Source organism: Oncorhynchus mykiss, chromosome 9 (assembly GCF_057628025.1).
Source record: "Oncorhynchus mykiss isolate SJ-2025 chromosome 9, ASM5762802v1, whole genome shotgun sequence".
Lineage (NCBI taxonomy): Eukaryota > Metazoa > Chordata > Actinopteri > Salmoniformes > Salmonidae > Oncorhynchus > Oncorhynchus mykiss.
This window is the reverse complement of record NC_143030.1, coordinates 62,001,350-62,024,878: the sequence shown is the minus strand read 5'-3', so window position 1 is coordinate 62,024,878 and position 23,529 is coordinate 62,001,350. Positions and strand designations below refer to the sequence as shown.

Here is a 23,529-nt window from a genome sequence, read left to right as displayed (position 1 = left end):
CAGGGTCCTGAAAAAGGGACGTTTCTTTTTATGCTGATTTTATATAGAACTTGTGAACATGTTGGCTGAGCAAACATTTAACAGAGGACAAAGTACTTATTTGTACTTTAATGCACTGTGCCTTTAAAGTATAGTGACTTCTGGGGCTCTACTTGGGGAGAGTTTAAAGACCGAAGTGAGATGAGTGAAGGCACCACACATACAGCACTTCAAGGAAGTGTCTGATGCCCTATCAGCCACCCCATCCCAATCCCTCGGAAGGAGCCCCTCTCCACTCTCACCAATAACCACCATGGGATCTTACCTATAATGGCGGCAAACAAGGAATAATAATGACTCGATATCCTCTCCTAATCTTGCAAGAACTGTTATTCATTTTACAGCAGGTTTGCAAGTCACAAAAAGAAATACAAGTACATTGTAACATAGATCAATCCCTCCTTCCCTCTCTCCCAAGCCAAACTTATCACTCTCCACCTTTCCCTTCCAGTTTCCTCCCCCCTGTACCCCACCCAGCCCATGTACTATATACATTTAACAATATGTTTATAGCCATTCCATTGAATTAGAAAATATCATAATATAAATAAATGTCCTAAGATGGAGACTTAAAAGTTTTTTTGAATCGTATTTTTGGGGTGGGACTGCAATTTGCACCACTTCTGTAGAAGCACCCATAAAGCATTTTGAATTGAAACTCTTCAGTTGTCTTATTTTAAAAGGTTTTGCTGAAAAATTTCAGCAAGTACATCTTCTGTAGCTGTCACACTCTGACCATTATTTGAGTTGTTTGTTTCTATGTTTTGTTTGGTCAGGGTGTGATATAAGTGGGCATTCTATGTTGCATGTCTAGTTAGTCTGTGTCTATGTGTTTTGGCCTGATATGGTTCTCAATCAGTGGCAGGTGTTTGTCGTTGTCTCTGATTGGGAACCATATTTAGGTAGCCTGTTTTGTATTGTGGTTTGTGGGTTATTGTCTATGTTATAGGTTAGCACAGTGTTTCTATAGCAGTCACGTTAGTTTGTTTAGTGTACTTCGTGTTTTTTTTTCATTCACACCACGCTGCGCTTTGGTCTACTCCATACGACGATCGTGACAGTAGCCTATTAATTTGTCAAGCCTCCCAGCCTACTGTAAACAATGTACCACCCCCCCATTCCCTCATTCCCCCCATTCCAACCCCCCAACCCCCAGCTCTAGGGTTTCATTAGACATTAATGAATAAGGATCTCATTATGATTCCCCCAAACCATCTGTCCTCTGGATATCTCCTCCTCACAGCCAAGAACCAACCATCTGAGTGGTTTAGATATTGATGATGCATAAACTATACAACTGGATTGCTGTCATAATATTGTGTAAGTTAAATTGCTAACACGCAGTTTAGTTCAGATTCTTTTTGGCATATCTGCTATGAACACCCTGTTAACATTGTGCACTGGTTTATCCAGATAATTCCCTTCTTCAGTAACAATCTAGGCAAGACTACAGGAAAAATCAACACTATACTGTATTTACTTAAACCATTCCATCAATAGAAGTTGAATCAATAAAGGATGGGTACACTGAAATCATTGGAGCATGAGGTTTTTATAGTAGCCTGCCACAGTCATTGAGAGCAGCTACTGCAAGTTCAAAAATGTTGTTGCCTTGACTGTTGTTCTCGGTGGATTCTTGCATTCCTAGAATTCATTTGCTTGTATGTTGATTTTTCACATGGTGAAATGTAGGTCTGTGAGCCAGTTGACCAGGATGACACAAACGCAAATTTCGAACTTGCAAGTCTTGCATGCTCTGTCAAGGCAGGTTAATCAAATAGCTACCCGGAGTATCTGCATTGGCCCTTTTTCCACAAACTTGTTTTGTCTCAACACATAAGCTGCTGCTGCTACTGTTTATTATTGGTTACTGTATTCCTAGTTATATGTACATACAGTATCTACCTTACTTCATACCCCTGCAAATCAACTCAGTGCTGTATATAACCAAGTTATCGTTACTCATTGTGTATTTATTATAACTTTTATTATTATGTGTTTTACTTTTCTATTATTTATATATTTTCTTTCTGTATACATTGTTGGGAAGGGCCCCTCAGTAAGCATTTCACTGTTCGTCTACACCTGTTGTTTATAAAGCATGTGACAAATAAAATTATATTTTATTTTATTTGTCACCTGCAGACTCAATGGTGATGATGATTGTCCTAGCTTTACACTGCCGCCCAGTGGAGAATAAGGGACTTTTAAATGGGGACAGTGCAGATTGCAAGGCACAGGAGAGTCGCCTGTGGGGATCTGGCTTTTGCTTTTAACCTTTCCACGGTACAGCCTGTAATGTAATGTGACACTATGCTATGGCAATACCTAACTGGTTGTAAATTAAACTTTATGTTCAGACTCCAGTACCATTGCTAGAGAGCAGTAGGGTACAAGCTCAGATAATAATAACCTACATTAATAAACATAATACATAACCTACCCACATTTTAAGATCACATTTTCTTAATGTTATTTTCCCAAAAAAAACATAAAACACGAGATTTCCTCAAATATTTTCAAACATAATCAATATTTGGGTCAATGCTATTAACACGGCTATGTAGTCTACAAAATGTAGAAATAGTCAACTCATCTGATGGTTTGCAATGTGACTTGGACATGGTAGTTGGATCGTAGTTACAATGTAATTACACTATAGGTATACAAATTAGGCTTATAGTTGTAGTTACACTGTAGCCTACCTTTCATAGAAAGAAAAGTAGGGTATGTGTGAAAATGATGGAGATGTTAATAAGGCTATTATTTTTAAGAACAAATACTGATATTTGTACATTGAAACAATGTATCCTGCTATGGTATTTTACCAGAGCAGATTTGAAGGTAAAATGTGGTAAAATCCCATCGGATGTTGCGACCAATGAAAAAGCTGCTGACATTGACAGAGCAATACACCAAACGTGTGGCTTATGGTGCTTGTAGTTTTCCATACCACAAACTCCCATTTCTACGAGCGTCATTCCCTGCTCTACAGAACTTCATATGTTTTTGCGTTGTTTGCGCGCTGGGTCTTGGAGCAAGACGGGTTTGCGTTTTCAGTGGCTGTTACAGCGAGTGTTTTAGAGAGGTGGCCATAACATCGTTGGTTTCTTTATAATTTGAAATTGCCAAGAAGTTGACAGCCGCAAGTATGCAAGCGGAATCGGGTATAGTTCCCGACTTCGAGGTTGGAGAAGAGTTTCAAGAGGAACCAAAAACGTATTACGAATTGAAGAGTCAGCCCTTGAAAAAAAACAGGTCGGTGTTTTGACTGTGCACTGCTATTTTATGCAGTAAAGAGGAATTTGATATTCGAGGGATGTTTGCAAAAGTTTTAATTATTGTGGAAATGTTTTTTTTGTGTGGGTATAATTATATTATTTCCAATGAAGGCGATTCCACAGAGATGTTATCCTATAGCAAAATGTCCTATCCTATTGAGGACTTTCTAGGAGGGATTTGTTTGCTTCCCATTCCTTATGTCTCTTCTATATTGCACATTTAGTTATGCAACACTTGGGTGTTGTCTTGTTAACATGCAACCTCAAATATTAGCTTGTGAAGAATACAGTTTGTTTGTGGATTTTGAACAGCCATACCAGGGAGTAAACTATGATGTCTTCTTCACTGTGATTACCATAACGAACTTAACTCCATTCCATGGTGAACTTCCTTCAGTTTATTCCGCTGCCATAGTTATTTTCCACATGTATAGTCTAAATGCATTTTCTTTTGAAATAAATATATTTCATGCATTGTAAATGTCATTACAATGTCAAGAGAAATGTCATGTTAAATGGTGTTGTAATGTATGTGTTCAATGTGATCAAATGTGTGTCACATTTCACTGGTGCATCAGTTTGTGCATCTGCTGTAGGGATATTCCTAGTGCTCAGTGAATTCTTAATATTATTTATATCAATAGAGACCTAGTAAGAAAATGCGTTATACATTCTAAAATTAAGTAAATAAATATTGTAGGAACCATGTTACTTTCCAAAATAGCTCATTTAACTACATAAAGGAAAATGTATAGATATTTTCCTAAACAGTTGACAAATTACTTAATAGAGAGCTATTTGCATCCATATTGTGTCCTCTGTCCCTAGCGCTGAATAAAGAGCAGGGAGCTGAGTCAGGTCTGTTCTCTGGACATTACCTTTTACCCCTCTGCCGCCTGGGGTCCAGGCCTCCCCTGAATTATTGTCACTTTGGTTATGTCTCTCTGTGTAAGATTAGAATGTACAAATAACTGGGGCTTTTCTATTCTAAAGACTAATGGATCAGTGGAGGCTGCTGAGGGGAGGACGGCTCATAATAATGTCTGGAATGGAGTCAATGGTGTGGTATCAAAAACATCAAAGACGTGGTTTACATGTGTTTGATACCATTCCATTGATCATTCCAGTCATTATTATGAGCCGTCCTCCCCTCAGCAGCCTCCACTGTTATACATTTAAGTCCTTATACCATAATATTGCCTTCTGTGTAATTGCGTAGTTCATGGGGATGCCGACTGTGAAGCTTGATTGACTGGGACAAGCGTTACATTGAGCAATGGTCTAAAATGCCTGTCAATACTGTGTGCTTGGCTGCATGCCCATTGCCAGGAAGTAGTTCAAAGCAATATTGTCTCTTTTTGTCTGTTAATTATGTATGACTTCATTATTGTGCTTAGTGGTGGAGACATGTGACCTTTCTAAACATGACAGTACTCTTCTGTGTCTAGATTTCCGATAGAATACTTGTGGTGGACCCAATCAGTCTTTCCTTTCTGGATCTTTTTTTCCCTCTCTTTTTTTTAGGGGCTAGATCAGCTATGAAATGATCAGATATAATTTAAGTCTATCAAATAACATTACATGCATCATTTCTAATCCCCTTTTTTTAGTATATATATTTTATATACACTACCGTTCAAAAGTTTGGGGGCACTTAGAAATGTCCTTGTTTTTTAAAGAAAAGCACATATTTTGTCCATTAAAATGACATCAAATTGATCAGAAATACAGTGTAGTCATTGTTAATGTTGTAAATGACTATAGTAGCTGGAAATGGCAGATTTTTTATGGAATATCTACATAGGCGTACAGAGGCCCATCATCAGCAACCATCACACCTGTGTTCCAATGGCACGTTGTGTTAGCTAATCCAAGTTTATCATTTTAAACGGATAATTGATTAGAAAACCCTTTTGCAATTATGTTAGTGTGGCCGATGTGAAATGGCTTGCTAGTTAGCGGTGGTGCGCTAATAGTGTTTCAGTCGGTGACGTCACTCTCTCTGAGACCTAGAAGTAGTTGTTCCCCTTGCTCTGCAAGAGCTGCGGCTTTTGTGGCACGATGGGTAACGATGCTTCATGATTGACTGTGGTTGATGTGTGCAGAGGGTCCCTGGTTCGAGCCCAGGTTGGGGCGAGGAGAGGGACGGAAGCTGTACTGTTACATTGGTGCCGTGACCCGGATCACTGGTTGCTGTGGAAAAGGAGGAGGTCAAAAGGGTAAACTGAAGATCTCTTACAACGCTGTGTACTACTCCCTTTACAGAACAGCGCAAACTGGCTCTAACCAGAATATAAATAGTACTTTATTAAATAGTACCCACAAAACATCCGTCTCAACGTCAACAGTGAAGAGGCGACTCCGGGATGCTGGCCTTCTAGGCAGAGTTGCAAAGAGAAAGCCATATCTCAGACTGGCCAATAAAAATAAAATATTAAGATGGGCAAAAGAACACAGACACTGTTTTCCACACAGATCCTCTTTTCCACAGAGGATCTGTCCCATATATTGAGCATTCTTTTTGTGGCGAAAATTTTATATAATAGTTTAAATGTTATTTTGTGTATAGGTTCATTAATCCAATGCCATGTATTTCCTTTCCGGAACTTGCGATTTTGTCAGCAATTTGTTTGATATTTTTTGCAATGACACATTGCTGTGGAGTTTCTTGCTTTTATTTTCCACAAAATTTCATTGAAATGTCAGAGAGAACGAGAAAGCAATCACCATCTTGTGTAATTCATAATTTAAAACGATTTTCTTCATTAGTACATTTCATTACATTGATACTAAATCAACACTATATGGGCTTGCTGTAGCAGATGCTTGAAGTTGTGATTTAATTACATTTTTTATTGTGACTTCTATGTGTCTCCAAAATTATCTGACATGCATGAATTAATACACTTTTCTGCTTTTCCTCTTGAACCTGAGAATGCCCCGCTAAAAGCAGGCAATCTAATGGCTTTGCAACCACGACAGAAAGCCAAACATTGAGTGCAGTCGTTTTAACCATGCTTATCCTTATATACCCTTGTGGTTATGACACTGTGGTTCATTTGTTTGATAAAAATAAAATAAAATTGTATTTTTTAAATGCGCTGAATACAACAGGTGGCGTAGACCTTACAGTGAAATGCTTACTTAGAAGCCCTTAATCAACAATGCAGTTTTAAGAAAAATACCTAAAAAATAATAAAAATAAAAGTAACAAATAATTAAAGAGCAGCAGTAAAATAACAATAGCGAAGCTTTATACAGGGGGTACTGGTACCGAGTCAATGTGCGGGGGCACCGGTTAGTCGAGGTAATTGAGGTAATATGTACATGTAGGTAGCGTTATTAAAGTGACTATGCATAGATAATAACAGAGAGTAGCAGCAGCGTAAAAGAGGGGGGGTCAATACAAATAGTCTGGCTAGCCATTTGATTAGATGTTCAGGTGTCTTATTGCTTGGTGGTAGAAGCTGTTTAGAAGCCTCTTGGACCTAGACTTGATGCTCCGGTACCGCTTGCCTTGCGGTAGCAGAGAGAACAGTCTATGATTAGGGTGGCTGGAGTCTCTTGACAATTTTTAGGCCATTCCTCTGACACCGCCTGGCATAGAGGTCTTGGATGTCAGGAAGCTTGGCCCCAGTGATGTACTGGGCCATACGCACTACCCTTTGTAGAGGCCAAGCAGTTGCCATTCCAGGCAGTGATGCAACCTGTCAGGATGCTCTCGATGGTGCAGCTGTAAAACCTTTTGAGGATCTGAGGACCCATGACAAATCTTTTCAGTCTCCTAAAGGGGAATAGGTTTTGTCGTGCCCTCTTCACGACTGTCTGGGTGTGCTTGGACCATGTTAGTTTGTTGTTGATGTGGACACCAAGGAACTTGAAGCTCTCAACCTCAACCTCCACTACAGCTCTGTCGATGAGAATGGGGGCGTGCTCGGTCCTCCTTTTCCTGTAGTCCACAATCATCTCCTTTGTCTTGATCACTTGTTGGCCTTGCACTGCACCACATGGTCAGGTTTCTGACCTCCTCTCTATAGACTGTCTCGTCGTTGTCAGTGATCAGGCCTACCACTGTTTTGTCATCTGCAAACTTAATGATGGTGTTGGAGTCGTGCCTGGCCGTGCAGTCATGAGTGAACAGGGAGTACAGGAGGGGACTGTGCACGCACCCCCGTGTTGAGGATCAGCGTGGCGGATGTGTTGTTACCTACCCTTTCCACCTGGGGTGGCCCGTCAGGAAGTCCAGGATCCAGTAGCAGAAGGAGGTGTTTAGTCCCAGGGTCCTTAGCTTAGTGATGAGCTTTGAGGGCAATATGGTGTTGAACGCTGAGCTGTAGTCAATTAATAGCATTCCCACATTGTAACGGCCGTTGTTGGCGGAAGAAGGTGAGGACCAATGCGCAGCATGGTAAGTGTCCATATTTTTTATAAAGAAATTGAACACTGAGCAAAAACAACAAAGTGAACGAACGAAACCAAAACAGTTCTGTCTGGTGCAGAATACAAACACTCAACAGAAAATAATCGCCCACAACTCAAGGGTGAAAACAGGCAGCCTAAGTATGGTTCTCAATCAGGGACAACGATTGACAGATGCCTCTGATTGAGAACCATACCAGGCTAAACACAGAAATACCAAATCATAGAAAAACGAACATAGACAACCCACCCGACTCATGCCCTGACCATACTAAAACAAAGACATAACAAAAGAACTAAGGTCAGAACGTGACACACATAAGTGTTCCTTTTGTCCAGGTGTGAAAGGGCAGTGTGGCTGCGGAGAGCGTGATCACACAGTCGTCCAGAACAGCTGATGCTCTCATGCATGTTTCAGGATGGCTTACCTAGAAGTGAGCATAGAAGTAATTTAGCTCGTCTGTGGGCTTGTGTCACTGGGCAGCTCTCTGATGTGTTTCCCTTTGTAGTCTGTAATAGTTTGCAAACCCAGCCATATAAGACGAGCGTCAGAACCTATTCCAGTCTGTGCTAGCAAAACAGTCCTGTAGCTTAGCATCTGCTTCATCTGAGCTTAGTACGTGTCTCTGTGTGTGGAGTAAAGGCGGTCTAGAGTTTTATCCTTCTGGTTGCACATTTAACATGCTGGTAGAAATTAGGTAAAATGGATGTAAGTTTTCCTTCATTAAAGTCCCCGGCCACTAGGAGCGATGCCTCTGAATAAGTGTTTTCCTGTTTGCTTATGGCCGTATCCAGCTCATTGTGTGAGGTCTTAGTGCCAGCATCGGTTTATGGTGGTAAATAGACAGCTACGAAGAATATAGTTGAAAACTCTGTAGGTAGATAGTGTGGTCTACAGCTTATCAGCTGTTCTCTACAAATATACATAGATCATCACCCCATGTCTTAGAAGCTGCTGTTGTATCCTGCCGATACAGTGTATAACCCGCCAGCTGTATGTTTTTCATGTCGTTGTTCAGCCACGACTCGGTGAAACATAAGATATTACAGTTTTTAATGTCCCGTTGGTAGGATATACATGCTTGTAGTTTGTCCACTTTATTATCAAGTGATTGTACGTTGGCCAATAGTACCGATGGCAAAGGCAGATTAGTCACTCGTCGCCGGATCCTCACAAGGCACCCCGATCTCCTTCCGCAAAACCTGTCTCTTTCTCCTGCGAATGACGAGGATGAGGGCCTGTTCGGGTGTCTGGAGTAAATCCCTCTCGTCCGACTCATTAAAGAAAAATTATTCTTCCAGCTCAAGCGGAGTAATTGCTGTTCTGATGTCCAGAAGCTCTTTTCGGTCATAAGAGACGGTATCAGCAACATTATGTACAAAATAAGTTACAAACAATGCAAAAAAACAAACAAATGCTACACACCCGGACTACTACAGTAACGCAAGGCCAAAGATAAGACATAGATTGACCGGCCTGTTAGGTCTAAAATGCAGTTTTTCTTCACTTGGAATCATGATGTTGATAACATCATGAATTATCTTGTTTTTACTGACGGAGGTTACTTCGCTTCTGGCTGTCTCAGAAAGCTTTTGGCACAGACAACCGAACGAACCCCTGCAGAGTCAGAGCCTGAGCTGTGTGTTCTTAATATAGACGTGAGACAGACGGTGAAACTTGTCTTCTATGCGGTGTAAATTAGCTCTGTAAATTTAGCAATGGATATGTCACCTCCAATGCAAAGCAAGCCTTGCGTTGTTTGTTGCTGGGATTTTTTTGCAAGTTAACTTATGGAGTCAGCTTCACATTCTAATTAGACTGTCAATATTCTGCACGTCTCTTGACAGGATTTGTTCACGTCTCAGCTCATATATTTTGCTTCTGGTAGGCCCAGAGTCTGGATTGGTCAAAATATGTAATGCACCATTTGTAGGGCTACAGCACTAAATGGTGAAATTTACAATAAAATAGTGATGACATAGTTAAAAGCAAAAATGTAGATACAGTTTAGAGAGATATTCCATGTCATGACATTATGATTAAAAAAAGATGTAACGTCACTGCCCAATGGTCACATACCTGTATCTTTCATCTGTCAAAGATGTGAATGAGAGGTAAAGTGTCAATGTAGCATGAACCTTGTCAAAGCATGTGGCATGGGCTCCCGAGGGGCGATGCATCTCAGTGCTAGAGGTGTCACTACAGACACCCTGGTTCGAATCCAGGCTGTATCACAACTGGCCGTGTTTGAGAGTCCCATAGGGCGACCGTCAATTGGCCCAGCGTCGTCCGAGTTTAGCCGGTGTAGGCCGTCATTGTAAATAAGAATTTGTTCTTAATTGACTTGCCTAGTTAAATAAAGGTTAAATAACAAAGAAAATGTCTGTAAGTCAATGTCAATGTTTTCTTTTTCCACTATGTATCTTCCCGTCTATGTAATATGGTGACTCATTGAGCGGTTAAGGATACACTATTCATGCAGTCAAACACTACGTAGAGTATGTGACTATATGACGCTTTTAAGGAGCAGAGATGTCCCAGTTGTCCTCCAGTGACCATGCACTCCATGCCCACGAACTGGTTTTATCGACTCCCTACAAGCCCCGTTTGACCTAGAAGTTAAATAATATCAAAGAGCAGAGGTTGTCTTTATTGTGTTCAATGCTCTTCCCAAGCCACATCTTGGCCTAGGCATTGAAGTAGATATATGGTAAAAATGTATTCACAGAAAGTACATACTGCATTGCATTATGATATGTGTTTTTACATGAGCATCCACTCTCCAGTGCTGGTGTCAATGTGGCCTCTGTAAGGGACACTCAAAGTCTCAGGGAGCGCTCTGTCCTGTTCTGTTTCTGGGAGTCCATATCATATACCAAAGAGGGAGGTCCGGACCAGGGTGTTCCTCTCCCGATCCAGGATGGGGATCCGATGTGGTCTGAGTGACACATACAGGTGCTAGAGTTGAGTGAGACACTACACAACCCAATGGTTACGTAATCACTCTGACCGCATCCTTACTCCCACTTTGGCTCTAAACACATTCACTGGACAGTGGCCATGATGGTGTTAATTTCATTTCTCCATAATTCCAGTTAGATCTGACAGTCTGAGTAAACAGATGTGAGACTGACAAAGGATTTTCTTTATCAATAAATCAAATGTATTTATACATTCGTTTTTACTTTAGCCGATGTCACAAAGTGCTGTATAGAAACCCAGGCTAAACCCCAAACAGCAAACAATGCAGATGTAGAAGCACGGTGGCTAGGAAAAACTCCCTAGAAAGACCAGAACCTAGGAAGAAACAACATTATGGTAGCCACTACATTACCAAGAGTATGTGGACACCTGCTTGTCGAACATCTCATTCCAAAATCATGGGTATTAGTATGAAACTCACTTTGCTGCTATAACAGCCTCCACTCATCTAGGAAGGCTTTCTTCTAGATGTTGGAAACATTGCTGTGGGGACTTGCTTCCATTCAGTAAAACTGTTGCCACAAAAATTGGAAGCACAGAATCGTCTAGAATGTCATTGTATGCTGTAGCGTTAAGATTTCCCTTCACAGGAAATAAGGGGTCTAGCCCGAACCATGAAAAACAGATCCAGACCATTATTCCTCTTCCATCTAACTCCACAGTTGTCCCTATGCACTGGGGCAGGTGGTGTTCTCCTGGCATCCGTCAAACCCAGATTCGTCCGTTCGACTGCCAGTTGGTAAAGTGTGATTCATCACTCCAGAGAACGCGTTTCCACTGCTTCAGAGTCCAATGGCATCCAAGCTTTACACCACTCCAGCCGATGCTTGGCATTTTGCATGGTGATCCTAGGCTTGTGTGCGGCTGCTCGGCCATGGAAACCCATTTTATGAAGTTCCCGACAAACAGTTATTGTACTGACGATTGCTTCCAGATGCAGTTTGGATCTCGGTAGTGAGTGTTGTGTGCTCAATTTGATACACCAGTCAGCAATGGCTGTGGCTGAAATAGTAGAATCCACTAATTTGAACGGGTGTCAACATACTTTTGTATATATAGTGTATTTTCAAATAGAGAACACATTGATGCTGTCAAGGATAATTTGAAGAGCATGCCTGTAGTAGGGCGCAACTTATCACACATTATAGCCACCCACCATTCTGTATGCAGCAGCAGTAATATTACTGCAATACATTGATCATCTGTGTGGTTGTTTTTTGATGTGCTTCAGAGTGCTGTCCTAGTCATAGCATGCAGAGAGGGGAAGGCGAGCTGGACTAGAGTAGGCCATACTACTGTAAACAAGTGCAGAGACTCATGAAAGTCATAAAACCTAATTACAGAAATAGGACCCGGCAAGTTCAAATTATCCCAACCGGACCTTCTCTGCCCGTAACTACGACAACAAAGAACCGCATTATCTGTTGTGGTAGTAGGCAACTTGCAGTTTTGTTTTCCTTGCATAACACACACTGAGTAGACAAAACATTAAGAACACCTGCTCTTTCATGACATAGACTGACCAGTTGAATCCAGGTGAAAGCTATGATCCCTTATTGACGTCACTTGTTAAATCCACTTCAATCAGTGTAGATGAAGGGGAGGAGACAGGTTAAAGAAGCCTTGGGACAATTGAGACATGGATTGTGTAAGTGTGTCATTCAGTGGGTGAATGGGCAAGACAAAATATTTAAGTGCCTTTAAACAGGGTATGTTAGTAGGTGCCAGGTGCGCTGGTTTGTGTCACACTCAACAGTTTCCTGTGTGTATCAAGAATGGTCCACCACCCAAAGGACATCTAGCCAACTTGACATAATTGTGGGAAGCATTGGTGTCAACATGAGCCAGCATCCCTGTGGATGCTTTCGATAACTTGTAGAGTCCATGCCCCAACGAATTGAGGCTGTTCTGAGGGAAAAAGGAGGGGTGCAACTCAATATTAGGAAGGTGTTCTTAATGTTTGGAGCACTCGGTGTATGCATCAATTTTATTTATTTGTGACCATAGCGCTCTTAACTTGTCTTACTTACCCAAAGCACTGTATACAGAGCCTTTCCTCACTGTGAGTGTTCTTCACCGGTATGTCATGATCCGGTTTATCTGTGTTAATGTGTCTCTTTCCTTACTGTAGTCAATGTTTTAGTTTACATGACCTTTTCACCAGTTTATACATTTGAACTGCTTGGCCATAATGACCATTGTTATGTTTGCAGGAAAAAGGGGGAGACTTGCAAGCCATATAGGTGAACTTCACAAAATAGATGGCATCATGAGGACGGAAAATTATGTGGATATATGTCTTGAGATGTTGCTTCAATATATCCACATAATTTTCCGTCCTCATGATGCCATCTATTTTGTGAAGTTCACCAGTCCCTCCTACAGCAAAGCACCCCCACAACATGATGCTGCCACCCCCGTGCTTCACGTTTGGGATGGAGTTCTTCGGCTTGCAAGTCTCCCCCTTTTTCCTGCAAACATAACAATGGTCATTATGGCCAACCAGTTCTATTTTTGTTTCATCAAACCAGAGGTCATTTCTCCAAAAAGTACGATCTTTGTCCCCATGTACAGTTGCAAACCGTCTGGCTCTTTTATGACGGTTTTGGAGCAGTGTCTTCTTCCTTGCTTAGTGGACTTTCAGGTTATGTCGAAATAGGAATCATTTTACTGTGGATATAGATACTTTTGTACCTGTTTCCTCCAGCATGTTCACAAGGTCCTTTGCTGTTGTTCTGGGATTAATTTGCACTTTTCGCACCAAAGTACGTTCATCTCTAGGAGACCGAACGTGTCTCCTTCCTGAGCGGTATGACGGCTGTGTGGTCCCATGGTGTTTAAACTTGTGTACTATTGTTTGTACAGATGAATGTGGTACCTTCAGGCGTTTGGAAATTGCTCCCAAGGATGAACCAGACTTGTGGAGGTCTACAATTTTTTTTCTGTCTTGGCTGATTTCCCCATAATGTCAAGCAAAGAGGCGCTGAGTTTGAAGGTAGGCCTTGAAATACATCCACAGGTACGCCTCCAATTGACTCAAATTATATCAATTGGGCTATCAGAAGCTTCTAAAGCCATGACATAATTTTCTGGAATTTTCCAAGCATTTTAGAGGCACAGTCAACTTAGTGTATGTAAACTTCCACTGGAATTGTGATACAGTGAATTATAAGTGAAATAATCTGTCTGTAAACAATTGTTGGAAAAATGACTTGTGTCATGCGCAAAGTAGATGTCCTAACCGACTTGCCAAAACTATAGTTTGTTAACAAGAAATTTGTGGAGTGGTTGAAAAACAAGTTTTAATGACTCCAACCTAAGTGTATGTAAATTTCCGACTTCAACTGTATATGCTCTCGGGCACCAGGCAGCAGTGTTCTGAGCAGAGGGGGTTGATTGGGTAGGTCAAGGTTCTGAGCAGTGGGGGTTGGTTGGGTAGGTCAAGGTTCTGAGCAGTGGGGGTTGGTTGGGTAGGTCAAGGTTCTGAGCAGTGGGGGTTGGTTGGGTAGGTCATGGTTCTGAGCAGAACAGTGTGCAGTTGTGCTGCTCAAACTCCACCTCCAGCAGGGAGACTGTGTAGTGCTGTCAGGAACACCTGATCCAACCAGGAACCAAGACACCTGCAAACTGCAGTCACTGGACTGGGCTCTGTGTGTCTCAGAAGGTGATTGTGAAGGTGAGCCCAGAGGAAGAAGTGTACCTTATGGTGGGGGAAAGGGGCGGGGCCAGGATAACTCCTTGTATTTACTTCTGTCCTTCTGCACACATGGCTACTCATTGTTTGACCAGGGTCAATCTTTCCGGTCTGAGGATCTTGATGTTGATGCAGTAAGGAATCTAAGTAGCGCAGTTAGTGTACAGCACCTCCTGTTTGATAGATCATGTCTTGAACAGACAACACAGCACTGCTCCTGTGCTCTAGCTTACTCTCTCTCTCTCTCTCTCTCTCTCTCTCACTCCCTCTCTCTCTCTCCCTCTCTCTCTCTCTCTCTCTCTCTCTCTCTCTCTCTCTCTCTCACTCACTCACTCCCCCTCTCTCACTCTCACTCGCTCTCTCTCACTCTCTCTCTCTCTCTCTCTCTCTCTCTCTCTCTCTCGCTCTCTCTCTCTCACTGTGTGTGGATTGGTGTTGACCGGACGGGGCTGTTCCTCCCTGGGTAGCTCTATGTAGGGATTGGAGTTCCCAGGCCTGGCCCTGGAGCCTCCCCCTTGTGACACACTTACAGGGCTGCATTGGCAACATGACTTTCACTGCTCTCCAAGGACAGCTGTCTGATGCACCTTCAGGAAAAACGAACCAACATGGAGGCCTTAGGAGCCCAAGTGCACAGACCCTGCTCCTTTTACACTAACCACCTGTGAGTAGCTGCACCTCCATGCTGCTATGTGTGCATGCATGTGTGTTTATATTTGAGAGTTGAATGTGCGTGTGTTAGAAAGAGTGAGATAGAAGGTTTATATGTGTGCAGAGTGAAACGTGCATTTGGACTATAAATACAATACATCTATATGGCTATTAATAGCACTCTCTCTAGGCAGTAACTTTAGGTTGCGGTTTGTTTACTGCTCAGAGTTTTACTTGCCAATGCAGTGTTTTGATTTTGGACAGATAGGTCAGAAGCTTTTGCATTGAATTTCAAGAAATGTATGTGCAGTTTGGGCTAAGTACTATAGCCAGAATGCATTTAAAGCTTTGGTGCATTATCCTTTTGTTTGGAACTCATATGTAATTATACAGATATGTAGATGTTGAAATGTGAAAGAGATTCAGCCAAGATTGAAGGACAATTAAAAGTTGTCTAGAGAAATACTTATTTAAATGTTTTGTCTAAAAGCATTGTTATGATGTTTGTAGACAGAATACAAAGCACATAGATATGATATAACATGTATTGTTTATTGTGTTGTCATTATCACTATTTGTTTTTTATAGGTATTAGTATTGTTATTGAGCTGTTATTGTGCCATTGTTCATTGTGAAGCAAGATTGATGGCTCTCCCACTAGGCCAAGCCATTCTTTATCCAGCAGGTCATTAAGGTGTGTGAGGGTGGGCTGCAGCCATTGAACCACCTTCAGTCCAGGAGCTCTCTCTCTACATTAAAAAACTCTTGGCCAGGGGGTGTGGCCATGCGAGACTGTGCAGCCATTGTGTTTCCTGATACATATGCACAGAGAGGAGGTGTGTGCACACACAATAGTGGAAAGTTGAATCAGACAAAAGGTCTTTTTATGGGTTTCAGTATTCTGCTTAGGAACAACTGGGCAAAAAGCCATCTGGCAGCCGGTCAATGTGTTAGTGAGGGCAGAACCTACACACACAGTGCTCAATGGTTGTAATCTTGAGTCTGCCTCAATACAGTTCTGCTTATTCTCCTATGTAAGATGATAGAGGTATACCATATACACAAGGGTATACTGGTTATGAAACTTGAGTTGAGAATCAACATTTGTGTCTCTTGAATGCATGTTGAGGGAAGCCCTACAGATGAACTTAATGAAGGGCCACAGAAGCACAACAGATCGATATTATCTGGAGATTCCAAAATGTAAAGTGAGGATGAAAATTATTTTGGATCCACCACAGGAAGCATTTTGGTCTTGTGTAAGTCAGGTCTCCCAACCAATGTGTGTCAAAAGAGATGATTCACTTGCTCCAGACAAGCCATAATCAGTTTGCAAAAATGGGGAAAAGGCACCGACTGAATTTCGTCCATGTTCTTGACCTCAAATATGTATATTAAACCTCTCTCATTGTGGTTAAAGTGTGGAAAATTACATTTGGTGTCAGGCTTCTTCAAATTTCGGAACATTTTTGGGCCTAAAATGTTGTGTTCGTATGATTACAATAAAAAACGCTACATAAAGTGTGTAGGCCTATCTTTAATGTGATGCGTAAGATCACTTTCTTATTTGATGAGAGGGTTGACATGAGCTTCTATAAAATAAAGGGAAAGTTCAGTGCGGAGGGATGGCTGTAGACCAAGGTTGCGTTTGACCAGACTGGCTAATTAGTCCGATTACTGCACAGCTTGATTGGTAAGACGTTTTGCTGAGTTTTTTTTATCAAATCACTCACTCAGGGAAGGCTTCATCCAGACAGCTTCATCTGCTCCAGCACACCCTGTATATTTTAGGCCTACAGCAGGATTCTGTCTGGGAAAACAGCAAGTGTCTACATTTGAGACCATAGGGAGAACTGAAACTGAGTGAAGAAAAGTTCCCCTTTCTGAGTCATTGTTTTGTTCCAAGTATGGGATGTTGGCTACATTTAAACACTATACAGACAAGACTAGAAGGAGATGTGTTAGGGTTAAGATTCCTCCTCAGTGATGGTGTTCAGTATTCTGCAGCAGACACAACTTTCTGGCTTGCAGACCAGCAGGAGACATTTAGAATAAATCTTTAGGTTTTCTCACTGTGATGTGGCGTCTTCCTGATTCCAGTACTGTAGATCCTAATGCTCTAATGCCACTCTCTTTTCCCTGACCTCTCGTTCACTCCTTAACACTCACTCTCACCTCCCTAACCCCGCCCCCTCCCCTCCTCCTCTCTCCTGATGCCCTGCCTGGTGTTTGTCTCTCCGTTCTGCAGTAATCCGTTAGACCAGCAATGCTCGTCTTCCAAGCCCCCGTTGGGCTCTTCCGCCATGACATCACGAATCCTGCTGCGGCAGCAGTTGATGCGAGAGCAGCTCCAGGAGCAGGAGCGGCGGGAGCAGCAGAGACGTCAGGCCTCCTCCACCTCGCTGCACCACCAGACCACCGACAGCCACATCCACACCCAGACCCCGGCCATCAACGTCAGCGCGCCCCCCAGCCTCCCCCCCGCATCCCAGCTGCCAATGGAGGTGCTGAAGGTAAGCAATGAGTATTGTCCACAGTTCTCACACCTGATGACACAGGTGACACACCCCCTCTCTGGCTGGCTGCTTCACTGTGGTCTTCCAAACATGCCACTCCTCACACAATTCCAGAGGTCTCACTATCACCTCTAGATGCAGGCATTCACACTCAGATGTTGTTTTAAGAAGTTACTGTGGGTTGGATGACTCTATATGGGCAACTTCTGGACAGTAGAGCAAGCACGGTTTACTATGATACGGTGTAAAACACGTGGAGGTGAGAAGTGTTTTAAAATATGAGAGAATTTCCTGAGAGAATTCCTCTTTAATGCATGCTGTGCTTCCATCCATTTGGATTTAGCCATCTTTAATCCTATTTGCTGAGCTACATTCATATCTTTTCATAGCTTTGATTCATTGTTAATCTGCTCTGGCTGACTAGAGACTGTTGTAAATTTTCTGAAAGCTAGGGGAGACAGATTGATAACTACCACAACACACTACTATACTATAGTACATCCAGAAAAACAAAGACCATTTGGTAAGTTTTAAAAAAATCCTTTACATTTGTTTGTCCTTCTTTAGAAAAAGAATAACTAAATATAAAAAATTATATAAAAAAAGGTCAAGATTAAATGTTGAAGTGTATCCAAAACTTCATACAGTGAGGGAAAAAAGTATTTGATCCCCTGATGATTTTGTATGTTTGCCCACTGACAAAAAAATGATCAGTCTATCATTTTAATGGTAGGTTTATTTGAACAGTGAGAGACAGAATAACAACAACAAAATCCAGAGAAACGCATGTCAAAAATGTTAGAAATTGATTTGCATTTTTATGAGGGAAATAAGTATTTGACCCCTCTGCAAAACATGACTTAGTACTTGGTGGCAAAACCCTTTCTTTTTCTTGTAGTTGGCCACCAGATTTGCACACATCTCAGGAGGGATTTTGTCCCACTCCTCTTTTCAGATCTTCTCCAAGTCATTAAGGTTTTGAGGCTGATGTTTGGCAACTCGAACCTTCAGCTCCCTCCACAGATTTTCTATGGGATTAAGGTCAGGAGACTGGCTAGGCCACTCCAGGACCTTAATGTGCTTCTTCTTGAGCCACTCCTTTGTTGCCTTGGCCGTGTGTTTTGGGTCATTGTCATGCTGGAATAACCATCCACGACCCATTTTCAATGCCCTGGCTGAGGGAAGGAGGTTCTCGCCAAAGATTTGACGGTACATGGCCCCATCCATCGTCCCTTTGATGCCGTGAAGTTGTCCTGTCCCCTTAGCAGAAAAACACTCCCAAAGCATAATGTTTCCACCTCCAAGTTTGACAGTGGGGATGGTGTTCTTGGGGTCATAGGCAGCATTCCTCCTCCTCCAAACACGGCGAGTTGAGTTGATGCCAAAGAGCTCAATTTTGGTCTCATCTGACCACAACACTTTCACCCAGTTGTCCTATGAATCATTCAGATGTTCATTGGCAAACTTCAGACGGGCATGAATATGTGCTTTCTTGAGCAGGGGGACCTTGCGGGCGCTGCAGGATTTCAGTGCTTCACGGCGTAGTGTGTTACCTATTGTTTTCTTGGTGACTATGGTCCCAGCTGCCTTGAGATCATTGACAAGATCCTCCCGTGTAGTTATGGGCTGATTCCTCACCGTTCTCATGATCATTGCAACTCCACGAGGTGAGATCTTGCATGGAGCCCCAGGCCGAAGGAGATCGGCTCTTTTGTGTTTCTTCCATTTGCAAACAATGGCACCAACTGTTGTCACCTTCTCGCCAAGCTGCTTGGCGATGGTCTTGTAGCCCATGCCAGCCTTGTGTAGGTCTACAATCTTGTCCCTGACATCCTTGGAGAGCTCTTTGGTCTTGGCCATGGTGGAGAGTTTGGAATCTGATTGATTGATTGCTTCTGTGGACAGGTGTCTTTTATACAGGTAACAAGCTGAGACTAGGAGCACTCCCTTTAAGAGTGTGCTCCTAATCTCAGCTTGTTACCTGTATAAAAGACACCTGGGAGCCAGAAATCTTTCTGATTGAGAGGGGGTCAAATACTTCATTAAAATGCAAATCAATTGATAACATTTTTGACATGCGTTTTCCTGGATTTTTTTGTTGATATTCTGTCTCTCACTGTTCAAATAAACGTACCATTAAAATTATAGACTGATCATTTCTTTGTCAGTGGGCAAACGTACAAAATCAGCAGGGGATCAAATACTTTTTTCCCCTCACTGTATCTAAAGCATGACTGGATAGATATTTCTCCTTTGCGTTTTCCTTTGAATATGACAATTTTCCTGTTGTCTCGAACATTGTCACTGCACCATTCTCATTGATTGTTATCATTGGAAAAAATTGAATGTTTTCATTTCTTAAGAAAATTATGAGAATATGAATCATAACAATAAAGATAATAACACAATGATACCGTTTTATGACACAATGATACAGGACGTGGTAGTTTCATAGCATGAACTGCCTGACAAGCATTTCTTAAGAGCATACTGCCACCCATTCAGAAAACAGCGAGGATATGTTTTTACAATGTATGCATTCTTTTTTACATTTTCACACTTTTCTGGGGCACAACCTAATTTTAAGGAGATCAGGCGAGACTGAGTCATTTATAATTCTGATTATGACTGCTTTAGGACTTGTTTATTTCTGAACCCTCTGAACATATAGATTCACTGCAGATTTACTAAAAGTATTGTAGTAATTTAGCAGTAGAAAAGCCCTAGTCCATGTTTTACTGCAATTCGTGTGATTGTTGTGATTGAAGTTTACGCTGGTAGGAATTTGCCATCTGGGTAGTCCAGATGGCAAAGTAGGTTGTATGTGTGCAAGTATTCTATATCAATGTAATATTTCATTATAGCAAATAGGTTTAATATAGTATTGATTGATAGCTTTTGTGGAAATATGACACAGATTATATATTTACAGTGCATTCGGGAAAGTATTCAGACGCCTTTACTTTTCCCACACTTTGATACAGTACATTACAGGCTTATTCTAAAAATAAAAAATTAATTTAATCTCTCATCAATCTACACCAATACCCCATAATGATAAAGCAAAAACACTTTTTTAGAAATTGTTACAAATTTAATACAAATAATACACTGAAATATTACATTTACATAAGTATAGAGACCCTTTACTCAGTACTTTATTGAAGCACCGTTGGCAGCGATGACAACCTCTAGTCTTATTGGGTATGAAGCTATAAGCTTGGCACACCTGTATTTGGGGAGTTTCTCCCATTTGTCTCTGCAGATCCTCTCAATCTCTGTCAGGTTGGATGGGGAGCATTGCTGCACAGCTATTTTCAGGTCTCCCCAGAGATGTTCAATCGGATTCAAGTCTGGCCCACTCAAGGACATTAAGAGACTTGTCCCGAAGCCACTCCTGCGTTGTCTCGGCTGTGTGCTTAGGGTCGTTGTCCTGTTGGAAGGCGAACCTTCGCCCCAGTCTGAGGTCCTAAGCACTCTGGAGCAGGTTTTCATCAAGGATCTCTCTGTACTCTGCTCCATCATCTTTCCCTCGATCCTGACTAGTCTCCCAGTCCCTGCCGCTGAAAAACATCTCCACAGCATGATGCTGTGACAGGTTTCCTCCAATCAAATCAAATCAAATCAAATTTTATTTGTCACATACACATGGTTAGCAGATGTTAATGCGAGTGTAGCGAAATGCTTGTGCTTCTAGTTCCGACAATGCAGTGATAACAAGTAATCTAACTAACAATTCCAAAACTACTGTCTTGTACACAGTGTAAGGGGATAAAGAATATGTACATAAGGATATATGAATGAGTGATGGTACAGAGCAGCATAGGCAAGATACAGTAGATGGTATCGGGTACAGTATGTACAAATGAGATGAGTATGTAAACAAAGTGGCATAGTATAGTATAAAGTGGCTAGTGATACATGTATTACATAAGGATACCGTCGATGATATAGAGTACAGTATATACGTATGCATATGAGATGAATAATGTAGGGTAAGTAACATTTATATAAGGTAGCATTGTTTAAAGTGGCTAGTGATATATTGACATCATTTCCCATCAATTCCCATTATTAAAGTGGCTGGAGTTGAGTCAGTGTCAGTGTGTTGGCAGCAGCCACTCAGTGTTAGTGGTGGCTGTTTAACAGTCTGATGGCCTTGAGATAGAAGCTGTTTTTCAGTCTCTCGGTCCCAGCTTTGATGCACCTGTACTGACCTCGCCTTCTGGATGATAGCGGGGTGAACAGGCAGTGGCTCGGGTGGTTGATGTCCTTGATGATCTTTATGGCCTTCCTGTGACATCGGGTGGTGTAGGTGTCCTGGAGGGCAGGTAGTTTGCCCCCGGTGATGCGTTGTGCAGACCTCACTACCCTCTGGAGAGCCTTACGGTTGAGGGCGGTGCAGTTGCCATACCAGGCGGTGATACAGCCCGCCAGGATGCTCTCGATTGTGCATCTGTAGAAGTTTGTGAGTGCTTTTGGTGACAAGCCGAATTTCTTCAGCCTCCTGAGGTTGAAGAGGCGCTGCTGCGCCTTCTTCACGATGCTGTCTGTGTGAGTGGACCAATTCAGTTTGTCTGTGATGTGTATGCCGAGGAACTTAAAACTTGCTACCCTCTCCACTACTGTTCCATCGATGTGGATAGGGGGGTGTTCCCTCTGCTGTTTCCTGAAGTCCACAATCATCTCCTTAGTTTTGTTGACGTTGAGTGTGAGGTTATTTTCCTGACACCACACTCCGAGGGCCCTCACCTCCTCCCTGTAGGCCGTCTCATCGTTGTTGGTAATCAAGCCTACCACTGTTGTGTCGTCCGCAAACTTGATGATTGAGTTGGAGGCGTGCGTGGCCACGCAGTCGTGGGTGAACAGGGAGTACAGGAGAGGGCTCAGAACGCACCCTTGTGGGGCCCCAGTGTTGAGGATCAGCGGGGAGGAGATGTTGTTGCCTACCCTCACCACCTGGGGGCGGCCCGTCAGGAAGTCCAGTACCCAGTTGCACAGGGCGGGGTCGAGACCCAGGGTCTCGAGCTTGATGACGAGCTTGGAGGGTACTATGGTGTTGAATGCCGAGCTGTAGTCGATGAACAGCATTCTCACATAGGTATTCCTCTTGTCCAGATGGGTTAGGGCAGTGTGCAGTGTGGTTGAGATTGCATCGTCTGTGGACCTATTTGGGCGGTAAGCAAATTGGAGTGGGTCTAGGGTGTCAGGTAGGGTGGAGGTGATATGGTCCTTGACTAGTCTCTCAAAGCACTTCATGATGACGGATGTGAGTGCTACGGGGCGGTAGTCATTTAGCTCAGTTACCTTAGCTTTCTTGGGAACAGGAACAATGGTGGCCCTCTTGAAGCATGTGGGAACAGCAGACTGGTATAGGGATTGATTGAATATGTCCGTAAACACACCGGCCAGCTGGTCTGCGCATGCTCTGAGGGCGCGGCTGGGGATGCCATCTGGGCCTGCAGCCTTGCGAGGGTTAACACGTTTAAATGTCTTACTCACCTCGGCTGCAGTGAAGGAGAGACCGCATGTTTTCGTTGCAGGCCGTGTCAGTGGCACTGTATTGTCCTCAAAGCGGGCAAAAAAGTTATTTAGTCTGCCTGGGAGCAAGACATCCTGGTCCGTGACTGGGCTGGATTTCTTCCTGTAGTCCGTGATTGACTGTAGACCCTGCCACATGCCTCTTGTGTCTGAGCCGTTGAATTGAGATTCTACTTTGTCTCTGTACTGGCGCTTAGCTTGTTTGATAGCCTTGCGGAGGGAATAGCTGCACTGTTTGTATTCGGTCATGTTACCAGACACCTTGCCCTGATTAAAAGCAGTGGTTCGCGCTTTCAGTTTCACACGAATGCTGCCATCAATCCACGGTTTCTGGTTAGGGAATGTTTTAATCGTTGCTATGGGAACGACATCTTCAACGCACGTTCTAATGAACTCGCACACCGA

The 23,529-nt window shown here is 42.6% G+C and overlaps 1 protein-coding gene across 8 annotated transcripts in view; it reads left to right on the top strand.

The window, feature by feature from the left end:
• Positions 1-3,040: 3,040 nt before the first annotated feature.
• The window catches only part of LOC110532443 (microphthalmia-associated transcription factor), a 37,485-nt gene continuing 16,996 nt past the window's right edge, over positions 3,041-23,529 (top strand). For 4 of the 8 annotated variants that reach the window (XM_021616351.3, XM_021616350.3, XM_090184886.1 and 1 more), the window contains exons 1-2: positions 3,041-3,297; positions 17,316-17,580. In XM_021616351.3, the coding sequence (XP_021472026.2) occupies positions 3,191-3,297; positions 17,316-17,580 (372 nt within the window). In that variant the 5' untranslated portion in view covers positions 3,041-3,190. Of the gene's footprint in view, positions 3,298-14,796; positions 15,081-17,315; positions 17,581-23,529 lie in introns of those variants that run through there. The other 4 variants (XM_090184885.1, XM_036988434.2, XM_090184888.1 and 1 more) reach the window with 4 other exon arrangements.